Source organism: Pipra filicauda, unplaced genomic scaffold, assembly GCF_003945595.2.
Source record: "Pipra filicauda isolate LSUMZ 115617 unplaced genomic scaffold, ASM394559v2 scaffold165_size2600900_pilon, whole genome shotgun sequence".
Taxonomy (NCBI): Eukaryota; Metazoa; Chordata; class Aves; order Passeriformes; family Pipridae; genus Pipra; species Pipra filicauda.
Genome location: NW_024104162.1, coordinates 818,320 through 836,054, shown reverse-complemented (window position 1 = coordinate 836,054; position 17,735 = coordinate 818,320). Strand labels below are relative to the sequence as shown.

Sequence of the window (17,735 nt, the reverse complement as noted above, 5' to 3'; positions counted from 1 at the left end):
CATTGTACCAGACACCCTGAGCATCACTCTGCCTGTCAGAGAATGCTCTGTGCAGGGCTGTGCTGGTGAAACCCTCCCACAAGGCAGCAAATGCTATTATTCTCCTTTGCTGGAAAAAAAAAAAAAGGAAAACGATGCTTCTCCACTGCAGACAGGCATGTGTCTATAACTGTGTGGAGCAGGACCCAGCCCAGGTTTCCCTGAATGTCCATGTTTCAAGGACACCACATTTTCCCCTTTGGCAGCAGCTGGGTACACACCAAGTATCACCCTGTCACCAGCTCTGTCCCTCCTGCTTCCACTGAGAGTCAGGAGCAGGTACCACCACAGACCAGGATGTTCAGCAGCAAACCAGCTTGCTCAGAGGGATTTTTATCTTTATTTCAAGCCAGCCCTGTTGTGTTTTACAGCCTCTTTTCAGGATGCAGTGAAACAGCCTTAGCAAGACCCATAACAAACAAGGGCTGACTCCTTAGTCAGCTTTCATGTGAACCTTTACCTCCATGAGCCTCATAACCCAGTCCAGCCCAGCCCAGCCCTGGTTTATTCTCATGATTATAAGGAAAACAATACTTATAAATTGTGCAACAAAGTAAAAGGACACCTCCTCCCTCCCACCTCACCAGGATGCTCAGGCTATGTGCAGGAGCCCAGGCTCACCACAACTGAGATCCAATTATTTCCTTGTGGTTCCTCCATTTCTGCCCTCAGGCCACCCAAACCCACCAGGAGGAGCAGGAGCTTCTGCCCTTTCCCAAGCACAGTCCAGACACACAGCTTTACCTGTAGGGTGGTCAGGGCTCACTGGAGGCTCAGTGCCAAGGGGGCAGCAGCTGAAAACAGGGGAGCAGCCCTTGCGTAGTGTGGGGACTTTCTGGCTCCCAGCAGGAAAGAAGGATTAATGGGAACAGCAGCCAGGTGTGTTTGTAGGTGCAGGCAGCTTCCCATCCTGCCTCTCCTCAGTGGGCTCAGCTGCTGCTGTGGGGCCACCCTGGGCACAGACATGGCCAGAGCCAGAATGAACAGCAGCTGCCCTTAACTGTGCAGCTGGAGTGAGCTTCGGATCAGTAGCCAGAGCCCCCTCTCATACAGCCCCCTCTCCTCTGGGGGAGAGAAGCTCCCTCACACCCCTGCGCTGTGGTCATTAATAGGGTCACCTTGACCTGTGCATCACTGCAGCAGTGGAGTAGTGGCAGGGCAGGGGCAGGGGAATGAGGTGCCAGGAGGATGCTCCCCAGTCCTCCCTGCAGCTCCTCTGTCAAAAAAGCAGCTGCCGGGCCTTGAGAGGCCCCCAGGGAAAGGAGAAACACAAATACATTTGCCTGGATATTGATGTCAGGCTATCACTAGCACAGTGTATGAATTCAGTAAGACTTGTAATTACAGCTGAAATTGGTATTTCACACACTTGCAAGAGTTTTAAGAGGAATCTTGGTGCTTAAAACCCAACTACCCTGCCCCTTGAGGTTTTATTTTCCTTCCTGAGCGTTTGTCGCTATCTCGTCTTAATAAAAAGAAAAAAAGAAAATTGGTATTGTCTTTGAAGAGATGAGACTTGAGCCTCCCCGCTCTTCACCATCTCTCTTTCTGTTACCAAATATTCCTCGAGCCAAAACCTTCATCTCCCAGAAATGTGTGGAGGAAAGAAGCAGCAGAGCAAGGCCCCTGTGCCGTGTATCATCCCACATCACAACCCCCTTCCTCCTCCAAGGAAAAAATAGTCATGGCACTGTGGACTCCTTAAATCACTAGATTTTAATAGCCATATAAATCCTTTGCATACAGCAATCTGTGGCATGAGAAACCATATAGATACCCAACAAGTTTTTCTGGCTTTCACCACATAAAACTATCATCAATTTTTTTTTTTTTTTTAAATCAACTCCTGTAGTAGAAACGATAACCAAGCAATTAACAGCAAATTTCTAATTTTCTAAAAGAACAGTGTTTCTTCTCTTAAAAAGAGCAGAGAAGCTGGCGAGGAGTTTCAGATGTATGTACAGACGGGGGTACCTGGGGAAGCCGTCGCGCAGGTGGCTGTCAGCACCGCAAGCCTGCGTTCCCAGTCTGGGGGGGGCTAGAGCAGCACCTGCCGTCAACCCCCCAGGAGGGCTGGGGGTGACCCAGGGGTGACAGCCACCTGGTGCTTTGCCTTTGAGGGCACCACACACTGCCTTGCCCTCCAGCACCCACCGGTCCTGCCCGCGGCCGGGACCAGTGCCCTGTCCCTGTGGTAGGCAGTGAGGGACCGCACCTGGAGAGTTGCCTGTTTCTACCTATAATTTCACTTGATCAGGAGTCATAATCATCAAAAGCACACTGTACCTTTCCACACCACTACCCAGCACCTCGGGGGCGAGCTGACTCCGTCCTCGCTGCCCAGCGAGCCCAGGAGCCCACATCCCCTGCAGCAGCCACACACGCAGCCCACTCCCACCCCTCACGCCTCTCTTGGTGACATTGGCTTTTGCAGAATTCACAGAATTCATAAAGAAAATCGTTATTTACATCAAGGTGTTCAGCAGCACGATGTGATAGAGGAACTGAGACAAGAATTCGCCCATGGGCTTATTGCTGACTCGGGCCCAGTGACTGAATCACCCCGGGCTGTTTCCATTCCTCTGGTTCACACAGCGGTGGCAAAGCTGCCGTCTGCACCCCGTTTCCACTGGCTATGTTCATCCTCAGGGAGAACCATCCCTGGGCAAGGCGGGCTGTGCGCGGACGCCGCACCCTGGGCAACATTAAGGCATTTACATGTACACAGGAGCTATTCAGGGATTTAGAAAAACCCACTCGGAGTGTAAACATTTTTGCACATACAGTCATTGGACTTCCACACGTGAAGTTTTCTGTTGTTTTCTGCATAAATCACGAGTTAAGGAGCTACACAGAGAGCACTCAAGCAGACACCTGGAGCACTGGGGGGCTCTCTTACAGCACAGCAGCATGCAACACGACGGACTCTAAGGAGTAGAAATACTGTAAGTCTCAGTCCAGGATGCTCCCTCCTTCCTACACTTCATATATAGTTTAGGTAAATGTCATGGATAACTACGTGCTGGTAACCCGGGTAAGATGGGCGGCTGTGTGAGGAGCGCTGGGTGATTTCAGCTCATTTCTACTTTAAGTAGAAAAGGGAAATACTCTGCTTCCATTTCTGTATCTATGGAGGTTGCTCAATGACCCCTAGGTCACTGTGCCAGTGGTGCTATAGGTTTAGGTATCAGTGATTCTGCCTTCCTCAGGGACTTTGGCACATTGACTCCGATTTGTACAAGATCCCTGAGAACTTATCAAATCTGCAGTACTTTACAATTTAACAGACCCGGCATGGGCACTCAGCTCCCTGCCATGCTCACGCCTGCTTCTTGTTGTTGTCTATGCTGTGCAGCAGTGCCAGGAACTCCAGGATGAGGTTGGCCGTCTTGCGGGGACGCTCCACCACCACTGAGTGCCCACAGTTCTCCAGGATGTACACGTGGCAGTCTGGGATTGCATTTGCTAAAACACTGGCGCCAGAAACATCCAGGACCTGGATGGCAGGGGAAAAACAGTCAGAGCTGGGGTTTGCTGGACACCATAGAAACCCTGCTGGAGCTGCCTTTGCAAGTCCAATTAAGATGCCGAGCAGAGATGCAGACACAGTCCTTGTGATGCCAGCACCCTGCCTGGGGACACGGAAAGGAGACTGCTTGGTGCCAGTCTCAGCATGCAGCAGGGAACTCTCTAGGATGTTTTTTGGCTGTCAGCTCAGTGCAAATGGATCATTGCAAGGAAACACTTGCATCCTTGCATTTATAGAGCCCTTTGCATGCCTGCAGCTTGCTTTCTCCCACTTCTTCCCTCCCACTCGTGCTTCCGAAACCAACCCTACAACTTTGTCTTGAAGCCTGCCCACAAACAGCACATCTCTTCCCAGTTGCCAGGACAACTCTCTTTGCTGACACTTTATTCCTCTTCCCAGCTTCGGTGCTGGCAACTACCCACCCACCTGCCCCCTGCCCTCCCCAGCCCCGGCTCTGCCATTTTCCCCTCTCTGGGAAGCTGACTGTCAGCTTTCTGCCCATCACCCTGCCAAGCCCCCATGCCCAAAGCCACCAGGGACAGGGACACACAGTGCCAGCTCCCTGCAGAGCAGTGCACAGCTCAGCAGCACAGCCCCCGTAGGAGGGCACAGGCAGAGATGGAGACATGGTCCATGGGGGATGAGGAGGGGGCTGCATACCTGGTCCTGCTTTCCCCAGATGACCTGTGTCGGTGCTTTGATCTTGCTCATGTTCTCATGGAGAGAGTGCCTGGACTTTTCATCCGCAATTTCTAAAAACACTAGTGGGGCAAGAGGAGAGTCAGTCCTACATGAGAGATGTTTTGCCTCTCGTTCTCAAAGGGGCCCCTGTGAGCCAGTCCTGCCAGCATTCCCTCACTGGGAAACCCATGCAATGGTGACGAGCTGTCCTTGCCCTGCCGCCAAGCCCAGCTGCAGCGGGCTCCTCCACCAAACCATCTCCTCATCGGTACTGTTAACCCAGATGGGATGGTGAGGGTGAACCAGTGACCCCATCACCTGTGGGGGTGGCAGTGGGGGTGGCAGCGTGTTGCTACCAGCGACCAAGGTGTGTCCCCAAATCTGTTAATGATGTCGCTCCCTCCCACCCTCAGCAAGGCAGCAGAGGGGTGCTGGGGCCGGGCAGCGTGCAGGGGACATGGGGGCAGAGGACAGCCCATCCCCACACCCTGGGGAGCCTGCTGGAAAGCCTGGTGAGGAGGTGCTGCCATGCACTTACGTTTCCGGTAAAATTCATTGTGTGGGATGCGAACATCAACGAGGCCCTGGAGGATCTGCAGGAAGAGCAGAGGAATGCTGCTAGAGGGGACACGTGCCTCACACAGGGCTAAGCATGCCCGAGAGCACCTCAGAGCAGCCCCTGACACCCCAACGTGCCCTGCACAAGCCTGGCCCCAGCATGAGCTTCTTCCTAAGCATGTGGGACTGTTGAAACCACACTTAAGCAACATGTATTTCAGCAACAAGTAATTCTGTCTTCTATGATGCAGACCCAATTTCTCCCCCTGGCAAGCAGCCACCTCAGCCATCACTGCACTTTTCTTCTTTCTTGTATTCTTTTGCCAAAACCCCAAAAGAATACATTTATATTTTTTTCTTACTCTCCAATCTACTCATCCCAGACTTCCTAAGGAAACTGAGCCTAATAGCCAGCCCCTTGCCAAGTTCCTCTCACCTGACAATGAGGCAATTAACATTTCCATGGCTTTTACTTAAAAAGCAGCAAACAATCCCCCTCCACTCCGGACAACAGCTGCCTTAGTTATTTAATGCTTCCTGACAGCCATATTTACTAAAAAACCCTTCTACATCCCAGCCTGCTGCCAAAACCTTCATGGGAGGAGGAATTCCAGTGGGCGCTGCCAGAGGGAGCTCAGAAAAGTGGGTTTGAAGGGAAAGTGCTGGAAAGGTGGTGGGAGTGGGGCCAGGGGTGTCTCCTCTGGGTGATGGTAGCTCCAGTTCCACTCCCCACACCACCATGTAGGCTCAGGGGGAAGCAAACCCACTCACCACCTCCAAGCCCCCTTTCCCCACCAACCGCAGCATCAGCTTCTCACCTGCTGTGGCACCTTGAAGCGAACGTAGGAGCAAAGCTTCAGCATATCCGCCATCTCCTCCGGTGTTGAGGGGATTAAAGGGATCCTGTCAATGCGTTTGGACTCCTGCAGCTCCCGGAGCTGCTTAATGAACTTGCTGTCAGTGGTACTTGGCAGGCCTGGGTGAAATGAGAAGGGGGGCATGAGCTGAAACCCGGATGAGACTCCCCAACAGCCCAAGCAACAAAATATCCCTGCACTGACCTCCCTCATCCCTGCCTCTGGCTTCCTGCCTGCTCACTCATTAAAAAAAATATAAAAAAGTGGGGAAGAAAATATCTGTTCATTCAGCAACCTCAGTATGCACCCAGAGATACCCTAATCTCCCTCCTGCTCCAGGGACCCCTAACCCCAAAGGCTGACACAACAGAAGGTGTATCCCCTGTAGACATGCAGGAATACTTCAGTAAAAGCTATAGCACCTATTTTTATGTGGTCAGCAGATGCAAACACTAATGCCTAGGCTGCCATTGCACAGCGTTGGACAGAAAATTTCAGCAGCCCCATCTGCATGCACCACTGAGGGAAAAATCCCCTGGCAACAATCCCACACAGAGGGAGCTGTGCTGCAGCCCCCACACAGAGGTTTCACATGAAGAAACAGCCGGAGAGTCAGTTGACACCTCTCCCAGAGGGGAGTAGGAACCCTGACGCCCCCAGAGCCCGGTAACTAGGTAACGTTTGCTTTGCTTCATTCCTTAGTTCTTATTTGGAAGCTGCTTTCCTGGCGTGGGAGGGGAAGGAGCTGCTGTAACAACTGGGATGCAGCAAAGCCCTCCCCAGCAGAGAAGTTCCCTGCCCCCAGTGCCTCCTGCAGCACGTCATGCCCAGGCTCCCCTGAGCCCCCTGTCCAGAGGATGGTGGGGAGGAAGGGGATGGTGGGAATGGGGGGGATGGCGGGAATGGGGGGGATGGCGGGGTGCTGTGCAGGCACAGGGACACCTCGCTGACCTGTGCCCAGCACTGATGTGCTTTTCCCACTCACAGAACCCAAAGGTGGGAGGTCAGAGCTCTCCAGCTCCCAAAGAACCAGTCCTCCAGCACACCAGAGCTTTCAGGAGGCCAGGCTGGGAAGGCTTTTCCTGTTGCAGTCTCAGTTCCCTCTCCAGAACTGAGAAGCTGCAGACATGCCATGTAAAATACCTGCCATCCCAAGGGAAAAGAGCAGGACTTGTCCTGTTTGCCCTAGTCTCATCTCTAACCAAGGCACAGTGGGGCAAACGCCAAACCCCTGAAAAAGAGCAGCAAGTACAAGGCTGTGATTTTCTCCCATGCCCTGCCAGAGATTTCTAAACTGAAAATACAAATTATTTCAAAATGCTTTGCACTAAACCCCTCTTCTACCTCCAGCACTGCCCTGGGTGTTTGCACTGGCTCCTGATTGCCCTCCCTCTCTCACCTCCCCTGCCTTGCCCACCTGCAGGACAGATTAGGGTCAGGCTGCAAATGTCTTCTGGGTACTGAGCAGCATAGACACCGGCAACATTTCCCCCCATGGAAGTGCCAACCAGATGAAAGGGCCTTCTGTTCAGCCTGATGCACTCCACGAACTGGCAGGGAGCAGAAGGAGCATTGTTAGGGGAGAGGAAACAACAGCGTGGGGTCATTAGAGAAATTCTACTCAAAAGCTTGAGGCTGGTGGCTCTGGCTGCCTGGGAAGGGGGGCAGCGGGGCCGTACAAGGCAGGACTCACAGGGCTTAGCATCCCTCACGTCCCCACCTCCGTCACGTCCCCCACGTCCCCACATTCCTCTGCAGAGGCAATGCAATGCTAGGGCTTTACCTGGTGTATTCTCTTAGCTTGCCCACTGATGGAGTAATCGTCCAAGTCTGAGCGGGTTGTGCCCTCGTGCCCGGGCATGTCCACACACACCAAGTGCAGGTTCTTCGGCAGGAACTGCAGAAACAAGCCAGGGATGGTTATGGTACAGGGAAACCGCTGCAAAGCCCAGGGGTGGAAAGTGGTGACCACAGGTGGGAGCAGGGGGCTTTGCTCCCCTCCTAGCAGCCCCAGTTACTTGTGCACCAGAGTAAGTCAGCTCATGTACCAGGGATGACACGATGAGAAAGCACGACCAAGACTTGCTTCCCATGGAGGCAGCAGGTATGTACTGCTCTTCCCCTGCAGCTCTGCATGTCGTAGGGATGAAGGGATCCAACAAGCAATGAGAATGGAGTAAGGAGGGTGTTGGTGTTCCTAGCACATTACCACAACCATCCCATCCCATGCATGCAACTGTTGGGTCCCCACACTGCCCCTAAAACCAGGGCCATCAATTCTCACTAAGAAGCAACATGATAGAAATGGAGTCCCACCTTGACTATCGACAGCCACATGTCTTTGTGGGCCGAGAACCCATGTAGCATCAGGATGGATGGTCGGTATCCAGGTCTTCCTCTATAGGAATAACAAAACTGATAGTCATCGTAGTTTGCATATCTAACCTGCATGCCCAAGGCTCGGCGCCAGTACCTGGAAAAGAGGAGAAAACACCAGTGAGCGAGACAAGACCAGGGCCCAGCTACGATATAAGCCAGGTGACACTCCAAACACAGCCACAGATGGCTTGCTAAGGCCAGTTAGGTTGGGTTCACGCTGGTGCCATCATGGGACTACTGGGATTAATCCTGAATATCTGGTCCCTGGACCAGATCCTGTGCATACATGCGATCCCTTACAGGTATAGTACTAGTGGCTGGCTATTCATGGATGCACTGCAAGTGGCTTGTGCATGTAAAGGATTTTTAAAAAGGCCCTAACTCAGTTGGCAATGGAAATGGGCCAAAATGACAATCTTAAAACTCAAAACACCCAAAGATTGGTCTGAGAAGAGAGACTCCAGGGAAGGGCAGCACATACGGCGAGGCAGCGTGCAGGGTGGGCAGGCCAAGGGTGGCAGTTCTTCTAGGTGGGTAAGGTGAATCTGTCACAGAGTTATTTGGACACAGTCCTGCATCAATGGGAGAACATCAGCCCACAGACAAGCACACCAGCCAAAATAACCACATCACCTGGGAGCACCAGCCAGGGAGAACCTGATTCCTATGGACCAGCTAAATAACACTTAGAAATGTATTTATATACACACAAAGGACCGGAGGGGACCATCCTTATACAGGGTCTAGCACCCTAGGAGATACCAGGCTAACCCCAGGGCTGTTCCTCTGAAAGCAGAGGCAGACAGCTCCTGCCAGCACACTCTTGCAGCTCAGAGGATGCAGTGAAACTGCCAGCCAGAAGGACCTGGACAGAGATTATCGGTGACACTTTGGACACATGATGTGTACGTGCGGCCCAAGACGGAGAGCAGGCTCTCTTTCTCTGCATTTCCCCCATGCTCAAACATAACCCTTGTCAGGACAACTACTGGGCTACTCCTGATGGCCAAGACACTGGAAAATATATGTTGTACCAGAATTTATTTAAGACACAAGCACAAGGTCACCAACGCTTCTGGACTGTCCTACCTCTCAGCCCACTCAAAGCTTATGCATAGTGAAATCCTCTTTTAGCATAATCCCTTTCTCGAGGGAGCTAGTAGGACTTAAGCAGCATCTTGGCTCAGTGCTGGTCCTACAAGGAGAGGTGAATTTCTCCCTAATAAGTGTCTTAAGAGTCCTTGCCTCAAAAGCACTGGCGTGAACTACCGATGGGCAAGATGATAACATTTTTAGCAACTGATCCTAATGGATCAATTCAGCAGAAGGCAAAATAATCTGTGCAAAGCTGAACTGATCCCCCAACAAGGTGTTAACTCGCTTAGTGGCAGTGGCTAAACTGATTAACCCCTGTCACAGTGCAGCCAGAGCGGCTCCAGGCCGGGTCAGTGGGGCAGCCCTGGACATCATGCCAGGGAAGGAGGCGCATTAGCAGCAGGGAAAGCAGTGAGACCAGGGGTGAGGGGGACCCAGCCTGACCCTTGACTGCTCCGGCTGAGGACACTGCAGACCAACAGCGAGGAGAAGGAGGGGACAGGGAACTGTGGGAGAAGGGAAAAGCATCCCCTGGGACCTTCCAGGGATCTCCCAGGAGCAGCGCCGCAGAGCTGGAGCTGCATGGGGCTGGAAGGGGAGGGCAGTATGGCATGCTGCCAACGATCTCACCCCAAAAAAAGCCAACTCAGAAGGAAGCCAATAAGAAAGGAAGAGTAAAGAGCAAACCCACCCTTCTCGCCCACTGTCCCTAACAAAAGAGGTGCTCATGACACACAGGGCATTGCAGCCACTTCTGCAAGATGCCCATACTGCCAGAAGTGCTGGGAGAGAGAGAGATAGGGGCACTATACCCTTCAAAAGAAGACAGCCCTTCTGATCCCTGCCCACACACTCCCTCCTTCAGTCAAACACAGACCAACTTGCCCACAGTGCATTTTCACCCGGTTCCTGATCTGTAACCAAAAAAGAACAAAAGCAGCAGAGGATTCTCTACCTCCCTCTCACCCCGGCTCCTCCAAGCTCCCAGCATCAGTCCCTGCACCTCCTTTGCCCTGTCCTGCCACTCCTGATTGTGGCCATAGAAGGCTTTGCCCTGACCACAGGGCAGGTCTGCTGCAGCAGTTTCTCCAGCAATCTTGCTTGGAATCTCAGCCCATCAGGGTCCACCCTGGCTTCCAGCAGCTGCTCATATATCCAAAGAGAAAAACCACTTTGACTGCCAAACCTGATACCACTTGGATATCTGTGACACAGAAGGCTGTCACACCACCTGCTCTCCTTTGCAGAGCAACAATCCCATTCCTGGGGTTTTCATTCCATGCCCTGTCCTCTCTCAGCCTCAGATGCTGTGAATAAAAGCCTGCTAATTAAAGTGCCATTAGAAACAGGCTTCATCCGAGTGCTGCGGTGGGCAAACATCTTCCTTTCACAGGTCACTTGGATTTGGGAACACCCCATGAGCTGAACTGCAGAAGCCACCATCTGCCAGCAGCACGTGAGGAGGCCTGATGTGCTGCCTGCTCTGCCTATTCTGCCCACTCTGCCTGCTCCATGCTGGGTGATGAGACTCTGCCTTGACTTCTGAAGGGAGTTATTCCAGCTTTTCCCTGCAACAAACCCAGAGAGGAAAGCTGCCAGAGTGCTTATCACTGATTTCCAGGGACAAAGGAGGACTGAAGGACGTAGTGCCTGCTTCCTGGTAATCAGAAAGGATAACATGCAAGGGTGTAAGGAAAAGCATCGTCCCACCTTCTCTGATGCTCCATTCCAGAAGAAGAGGAGAGGATCAGAAAAGCCTTGTTTGTAACTACTTATAAGAGAAAAGCCCTTGCCTGATGAGCAGGGAGGGAGCATGTGAGCACGGGGACACCCACACCATGGCCACATTGATGAGGTGGGAGGTCACCAGACTGCCAGGGCTGCCAGGCTGGGGCACAGGCAACAACGGCTGTGCTTTTTTCAGCCACAGTCCTGTCCTTAGGGGAAACAACCCAGAAAGGTTTGGAGAGATCCTGCATGCTAGCACTGCAGTGGCAGCCTGGCCAAGAGCCCCTTGACACGGTCCAGCCAAAGCCCTGGGACAGCAAGGGCCAGAGCAGCCCTGTCAGAGATAAGCCTCAGCAGCAAAAATGCAATAAGAAAACGTCATTTTCTTCTTACAGAGATGCTTAAAGCTACACACAGCAATGTCCACCTCCACACACACCACTGTGCATGGCTGTGGGGCCCTGCTGGGAACAGGAGCCATTCCACCCCTGTGCCACACGGAGAGCAGCCGGGCTCAGGAACTCACCAGTAGTAGATGCGGATAAGTGCTGAGGGCCACAGGAGGAACGAGGCCACGAAGGCCAGGATGGGGATAGCCAGGGTGCCACCGGCGATGACGAACATGTTCAGCACATCCAGGTCCATGCTGCTCTTCACCACCCAGCCTCACCTGCCTGCGTTTAGGGAAGGATCAGAGAGGTTAACCCCCAGAAACGATGACAGGTCAATGCGAAATGAGAACTCTGCTGCCAGGGGAAGAGGAAAGTGGCTCTGCAAGAGGCAGAGGATACTGCTTAGGAGCACAGCAAAGTCTTCTTAAGTTTTAAAACCCAATTATTTCTTCTGGCTCTTTAATGGATCTAATTATTGCAATGTTATCCTCTCAGGAGAGCACATCTCAAAAGGGCAATGAGCCTCCTAACAAGCATGGAACATGTTGAAGGTGACAGGTAACAATATGGCCCTTGGGACACTTTGCAGACACAGGAAGCACAGCCCTCCGATGGGTGCAGGCAGCCTTTCCCCCCACCATGAGTGCAGGCAGCCTTTTCCCCCTGATGGGTGCAGGCAGGGCTGGCTTAAGGCAGGCTCCACATTTTTTTTGGAGACAGGCGTCCAGCTCCTTCTCTCCTCCCCCTGCCCAATCCCAAATCCCCAGCACACAACCACTGACCTAGAATTGATGGGTTGAGCCCAGCTCTCGTTATCGCTCTGCACAGACACCAACTAATCAAGGAAGCAGAGCCTATTAATGTGCTCAGAAACTGAAGGAAACAACTTGGCAGGACACTCTTTGGTGACCAACCCTTATCTGAGACAAATTTATCCCCATCCCCACCCCCACATCCTCGCTTCTGCCCCACATTCTGCACTTGATGTGGATTACAGATGCCTGTCCCAGCTCCCCAGCATCCTTCAGACAAATATCAGGGACAGCAGGCAGAGGACACTGGGTGCAAGGGCGAGCTCCCACACAATGCCATGCTTGTCCCTGAACTCTCCCCACCGCAGGCAGCTGGGATATATTTTTCTCATTAAGAGATTAAACGCTGCCACACACTCATCTCCTCTAATTCCCCTTGCTAACCAACTCATGGCTCGCTCTTTCCTCGGCACTTCTGTACCACATTGATAAAGCAAAACATCCTCAACGCCTGCTTTCCCGCCCCCCATCACCACCCCCACGTTTCTCTCTGCCAGGACAGGCAGATTTATGCCTGCTTCCTGCAAAACTCCCGGTGGTATGTGGCATGTTATGTCATGAAACAGGAAGAGAATTTATGCCTGCTTCCTGCAAAACTCCCGATGGTATGTGGCATGTTATGTCATGAAACAGGAAGAGAATCACCACGGCTACAGCCTCCCGCCCTCAGACACCGTCACACTGGACCTCATCGAACCCCCATGTTACACTCGACCAAGAGAAACGGGTTACAGAACCTCTGAAGCATCAGCCAGATTTGCCCTCTTCCCCCAGGGAAAATAGGAACAACTGAAATTCGAGGAAGACTGTAAATATTTCCACACCAGTCACTTCCTTAACAAAGCTAAACCTCACTTCCGTCTTCAAACCACAACAACACGCCGTTATTCGTTTAATTAACATTTTGAAGAAAGATCCTTGATCTCAGCACGGCTTATTCATAAATAAAAGCTTCGTGCAACCGATAAACTTGTCCGTGGGAGCAGGGCTGCCGGGGAGCCCACCCCTGATCGCTCGCTGCCTTTCGCTACATCACTAAAACAGGGCAGAAATTAAGCACAGAAAATCGCCATTGTTCCCAGTGGTGACCCGTAACGAGAGAAGGCAGCAGGCAGGAAAAGCGGGGGCGGTGGGAATCCCTGTGCTCCCTGGCGCGGGGTCGCCACCTCTGCCTCCACCTCCACCACCGCTTTTAGAAAGCAACACAAGAAGCCGACAACCTTTAAAAAGCCCGGCTTACCTTGCAGAGTTCCCCTCCTCCTCTCGGCACAAGTCCTGCTCGCTGTGGGCAGCGGCAGTGTCTGAACAAACTGTCAGAAGAGGGAAAAAAACAAGGTCAAAATCGCGGTCCTGCTTTTTCTCCGCCCTTCAGGCTCGGCAGCCCGGCGAGTTCGGGGTATTTAAGTCGCCGGCTTCCCTTCCAGACGCCTCATATTCACCTTCTGACTAACCTTTCTCCCATTTATGTAATGGGGGATACGATAAAGCCAGTCGAGTGCACTTGTGCCAAGCAGGAGCAAAGTGCAGGCGGCCATCGGGGAGGAAGCAGGGCCGGGGCGGTGCGGCGGGGAGGGCCAGGGCTGCGCGGACCCGGCGGCGTGGGCTCATGGTCGCCCTTCAGGTGATTACTGCTATTAGAACAAAGCCAGCTAAGCAGCTTCTCTTCCCCTTCCTCTTCGTCTTAGAGGTACTTTTCCAAGCACCCTCCGTGCCCCCCCTTCCCTGTGCGAGACTGGCTGAAGCGCGGCGCAGCCGCAGGAAATTACTGGAGAGGCAGGAAAAATGCTGGCCTGAACTGGCAGGCAGATTTTGGCCCTGGAAATTCACGGTGGAGGATCAGTGGGAGCACCGGAGCCACCCAGCACGAGAGCCAGAAAACCCCTGAGAGACGCCCCCCCCCGCCACGGCCACAGGGCCAGGGGCATCCCGAGGGGCTCCCGTCCCCACCGAGCCGGAGCATTTCGGCAGGGCCACGGCAGACACCGCTCACCACGTGAGCCCCTGCGCCCAATGCCGGCCCCGCGCACCCAGCGAGCCCCGCTCGGGGCCCCTGCTGGCCACGGGTGCCCGGGGGCGAGGATGCTGCCGAGCCTCCTTCCGCGTGGGCAGAGCATCGCCACTGATCTCCATGGCTACCTCCGATGGAGGCAGCGGGAACGAAAATGCCAGCAGGCCCAGCTATGCACTCGGGGGCAGCCACACCATCACCACAGCCCCCAGCAACCCCAGCCCCATAAAGCCACCTCTGCACCCAGCAGTGCTGCAGGGACACCGGCTTCCCAACGCCTCGTGAGAGCACCCACAGTGCCAGCCCCCTGCGATGGTGCTGTGCCCAGGGGATGATCACCGTTCGTGCTGCACTGGTCCTTTGCTACCAGCTAGAGACACTGTGGACTTAAAAATAAAGGCGAGCTCCCTGGTAACAGCTGGAAGTCTTCAGATCACAGCTCATCCATCACCTTGAGGTGCCCTGTGACCAAGAGTCACAGCACGTGGCCTTGAGTGTTGCTACCGCTTCTCAGAAGGATCTCCACGTATTTCATAAATTAATTTGCAAACATCAATTAGGCAACTCTGATAAATGACATATGATCATGGCAGTAATAGATCACCTGGTGATAATGTCAAGTGTGTTGTGCACCTGGCAGGGCACAGGATGCCAAACCAGGAGCACTGGTTCCCACACTGGCAGCCGAATGACAATCACTAACCTCTGCAGCCTTCAATCTGGGAGGACTCCCCAAGAAAGGCACCCCAGGTAATGGGATGGTCCTGGGACAGATGCTAAGGGGAGGCTCTACATCTCCACTTACTTCCTACCCTGTGCCAAATTCAAACAGGAGCCTCATCACCTGCAAACAGAGGGGCCTGGCAGGAGGGGGCTGTGGGTCACATGTTGGTGACAGTCCCCAGGGCCATGGGACAAAAGTATTTTTTCTCTTTCGAGCTCAGTGGGTCATACCAGGGAGGCTGGAGAAGACCCAACAGTGTAGCTCAGGTGTATCTATTGATTTTTTCCAAGCCCCACATAGGATGCAGAAGCAGCAGCAGCAGCACAAAAACCATCCCAAGGTGGAGGTGCTGGGTTGGGAGAGTGGCAGCCCTGAGCAAGGCCAGGGAGGGATTTCACAACACAGGAATGACACTGTGCCCTCACTGACCAGACATGCCAACATTCAAGCACAAAGGTTGTCCTGGGCTGTGCTCATTGGGACTTCCCTGCACCCAGGGTTTTACTTACCCCACCTGCACCCAGAGCAGTCTGTGTCTGATCGACAACAGAGTTAAATCGCCGAATAGCTGAAATCTAAGCAGCACATTTAGGTATATGTTAATTTTTCTTTTAAGATCTGAAAAGGAAAAAATATCAACCAATTGTAAGATCCCACTGCAGAAACAGGGAGCTTTGAGGGACCTCAGTGGCTGAGGCCCCCAGAAACCTCGACTCACACCACTAACCATGTAAGAAGAAAAACCCAAAACACGAAAGTGACCCCTTTCCCTTGGAAACTGCTTTACCCTTGGCATTCTCAGCAGCCAGAAAAATCATATTGACCATAAATCATGACATAACTAATATTACAATTCCCCAGTGGTGTAGTTTGCTGGGTGATCCTTTAGACGCCAATCACAGTGAAGTTGTAGTTTAATATCTATTAGTGAAAGATCTCTGTCTGTCAGCCAGACAGCTCTCAATCTTAATCCAGCCTCCGGAGAGAGCCGAGAGTAGGAAATGCGCCCTTTCACCTTCATTTATTTATAGATGGCAGAAATGAGGTCATTATTTCTGCAGCACCATTTCACAAAACATGCATCTCTGATCCATTTGTATCTGTGCAACATGGCTCAAACATGAACTGGAAAGTCCGGGCTGGCCCCCGACTCTACTGCTTCACCACAGGCTGGGAACATGCAGGGACGAGCTCTCAGTGTCACTGCCAGCCAGCCTGGGGACAAGGTGGATGAAAAGCACGACCGAAGCAGGCTGTGCTGCCAGCCAGCTGCTGTTTTAGAAATTCATAACGTGCCCATCCTCCTTCCGGACCCCGTCGCCATCCTCATCCTGCCGCACACGCACGCAGCGGAGCATGCACGGCACATCCGATGTCACGAGTGCGCCCGGACTCAGCCCTCTCCTGGCGAAGAGGGGGTAGGAAAGAGTTGGGGAGGGATGGGGTAGGGGTATCCGGGGGCCACATCCCGGGGCCCTTCTCCCAGCACAAAGTTCCTCCCTCCCCACAAAGCATCCTCCTCCAGCCAAATGACAGCATCCTCCAAACAGCAGCAGCCGAGACCACAGAATCGTATAGTATCATAGAACGGTTTGGGTTGGAAGGGGCCTTAAAGATCATCTTGTTCCAACCCCCGTGCCATCAGATGATTAATTGTTGGAGAGGGGGAGAATTTAAAGACAAATTAATTAAATCTTTAGAAATATACATTTGAAATTATTGCTTGCATTTTGGCTTTGCTCCCGCTCTCCAGCCCACCGCCAGCGATGCCAGGGTTGGGAGGGGGGAGACCCGCACGCCGGAACGGCTGCCCCCTCGGTCGCCCCCCGGTTCTGTCATTGCTACTGTCAGCCCCGCATCCCGCCCCCCCGCCTCTCACCGTGCCGTGCCGAGCCGAGCCGAGCCGTAATGGCAGCGCCGAGCGGCGAAACGCGGCGGCTCCGCTGCGCCCTCCCCCCGCGCCGGTGCGGCTCCGCGGGGCGCAGCGAGAGGCGGGGATGCGGCTCCGCGGGGCGGGATGCCGAGGGGGGATAGGCGGGATACAGCCGGGGTGAAAGGGGTATGAAATAGGGGGGGAAAGGGAGGGCTGCAACGCGGCGCAAGGGGGGGATGCAATAGGGCGGCTTCGGGGCTACAACGGGGGTACCCAAAGGCTGAAAGGTGGCTACAGTGGGGGCGTGTAAAGGGACGTCAATGGAAGCTCAAGGAAGGATGAAATAGGGCCGTAGTGGGGGTACAAGTGGGGAATGTAATGGGACTTCCATGAGGGTACAAGGACGATTGCCACAGGGATGGAAGGGAGGCTGCAATGGGGGGCTGCAGATGGGGTATAATAGGGGTGAACACGGGCTACGAGGTGGCTACAGAGGGGGGATGTGAAGGGATGGCAGTGGAGGTGCAAGGGGAGGGTGCAGTGAAGCTGCAGAAGGAGCGCAAGGGGAGAAGTAATGAGGCTTCCATGGGAGGGAACGGGGTGGAAAGGGGGGTAGTGGGGGGGATGCAGTGGAGCTGTAATGGTAGATGTGACAGGAATTCAGTGGGGTGGCAGGGGGGATGCAACTGAACTGCAGTGGGAATGCATGTGGTACATAACTGGGATGCAAGGTGGGATATAAAATAGGGATATAAGAGGGATGGAAGAGGGGCTACAATGAGGTGCAAAGGAGGAGATACAGAGTGGCAACAGAGGGATGTGATGGGACTTCAGTGGGGGTGCAAGGGAGGGCTGTAGTTGGTTTAGAGTGTGCAGGGGGTACAGTGGGGGATACAACAAGGATGTATGCAAGGGACACACAGCAGGGATTCAAGGAAGATCCAATGAGATTACAGAAGTTATACAATGGAGTTGCCATGGAGATGCAACAGGGATAAAAAAGGGAATTTGATAATGGCAGCAACAGGGTTACAACAAGAAGATACAAGGGTGGATACAA

General features: G+C 53.3%; 1 protein-coding gene across 3 annotated transcripts; it reads right to left on the bottom strand.

Annotated features, from left to right (window-relative positions):
• Positions 1-1,737: 1,737 nt before the first annotated feature.
• Positions 1,738-16,770, bottom strand: ABHD6 (abhydrolase domain containing 6, acylglycerol lipase). 3 transcript variants are annotated; one of them, XM_027728859.2, is made up of 11 exons: positions 16,682-16,750; positions 15,312-15,377; positions 13,311-13,380; positions 11,393-11,540; positions 7,981-8,137; positions 7,448-7,561; positions 7,082-7,214; positions 5,626-5,783; positions 4,788-4,842; positions 4,229-4,329; positions 1,738-3,535 (listed from the first exon to the last, which is right to left on the bottom strand). In XM_027728859.2, the coding sequence occupies exons 4-11, from the start codon at positions 11,509-11,511 to the stop codon at positions 3,359-3,361; spliced, it is 1,014 nt and encodes a 337-aa protein (XP_027584660.1). In that variant the 5' UTR covers positions 11,512-11,540; positions 13,311-13,380; positions 15,312-15,377; positions 16,682-16,750; the 3' UTR covers positions 1,738-3,358. The 3 variants fall into 3 exon arrangements, with proteins under 3 accessions (XP_027584660.1, XP_027584685.1, XP_039235313.1); XM_027728884.2 differs by lacking the exon at positions 15,312-15,377 and having other exon boundaries at positions 16,682-16,770; XM_039379379.1 differs by lacking the exon at positions 16,682-16,750 and having other exon boundaries at positions 15,312-16,634.
• Between the last annotated feature and the right edge of the window lie 965 nt (positions 16,771-17,735).

What these genes read in the sequence shown, in the direction of transcription:
- ABHD6 (XM_027728884.2), bottom strand. Translation starts at nt 11,511, where the DNA reads ATGGACCTGGATGTGCTGAACATGTTCGTCATCGCCGGTGGCACCCTG. An exon ending in TGTGGCTGTCGATAGTCAAG is followed by an intron (nt 7,562 to 7,980) that starts GTGGGACTCCAT and finishes TTGTTTCTGCAG; the next exon opens with TTCCTGCCGAAGAACCTGCA. An exon ending in CAATGAATTTTACCGGAAAC is followed by an intron (nt 4,330 to 4,787) that starts GTAAGTGCATGG and finishes TTGCCCCACTAG; the next exon opens with TGTTTTTAGAAATTGCGGAT.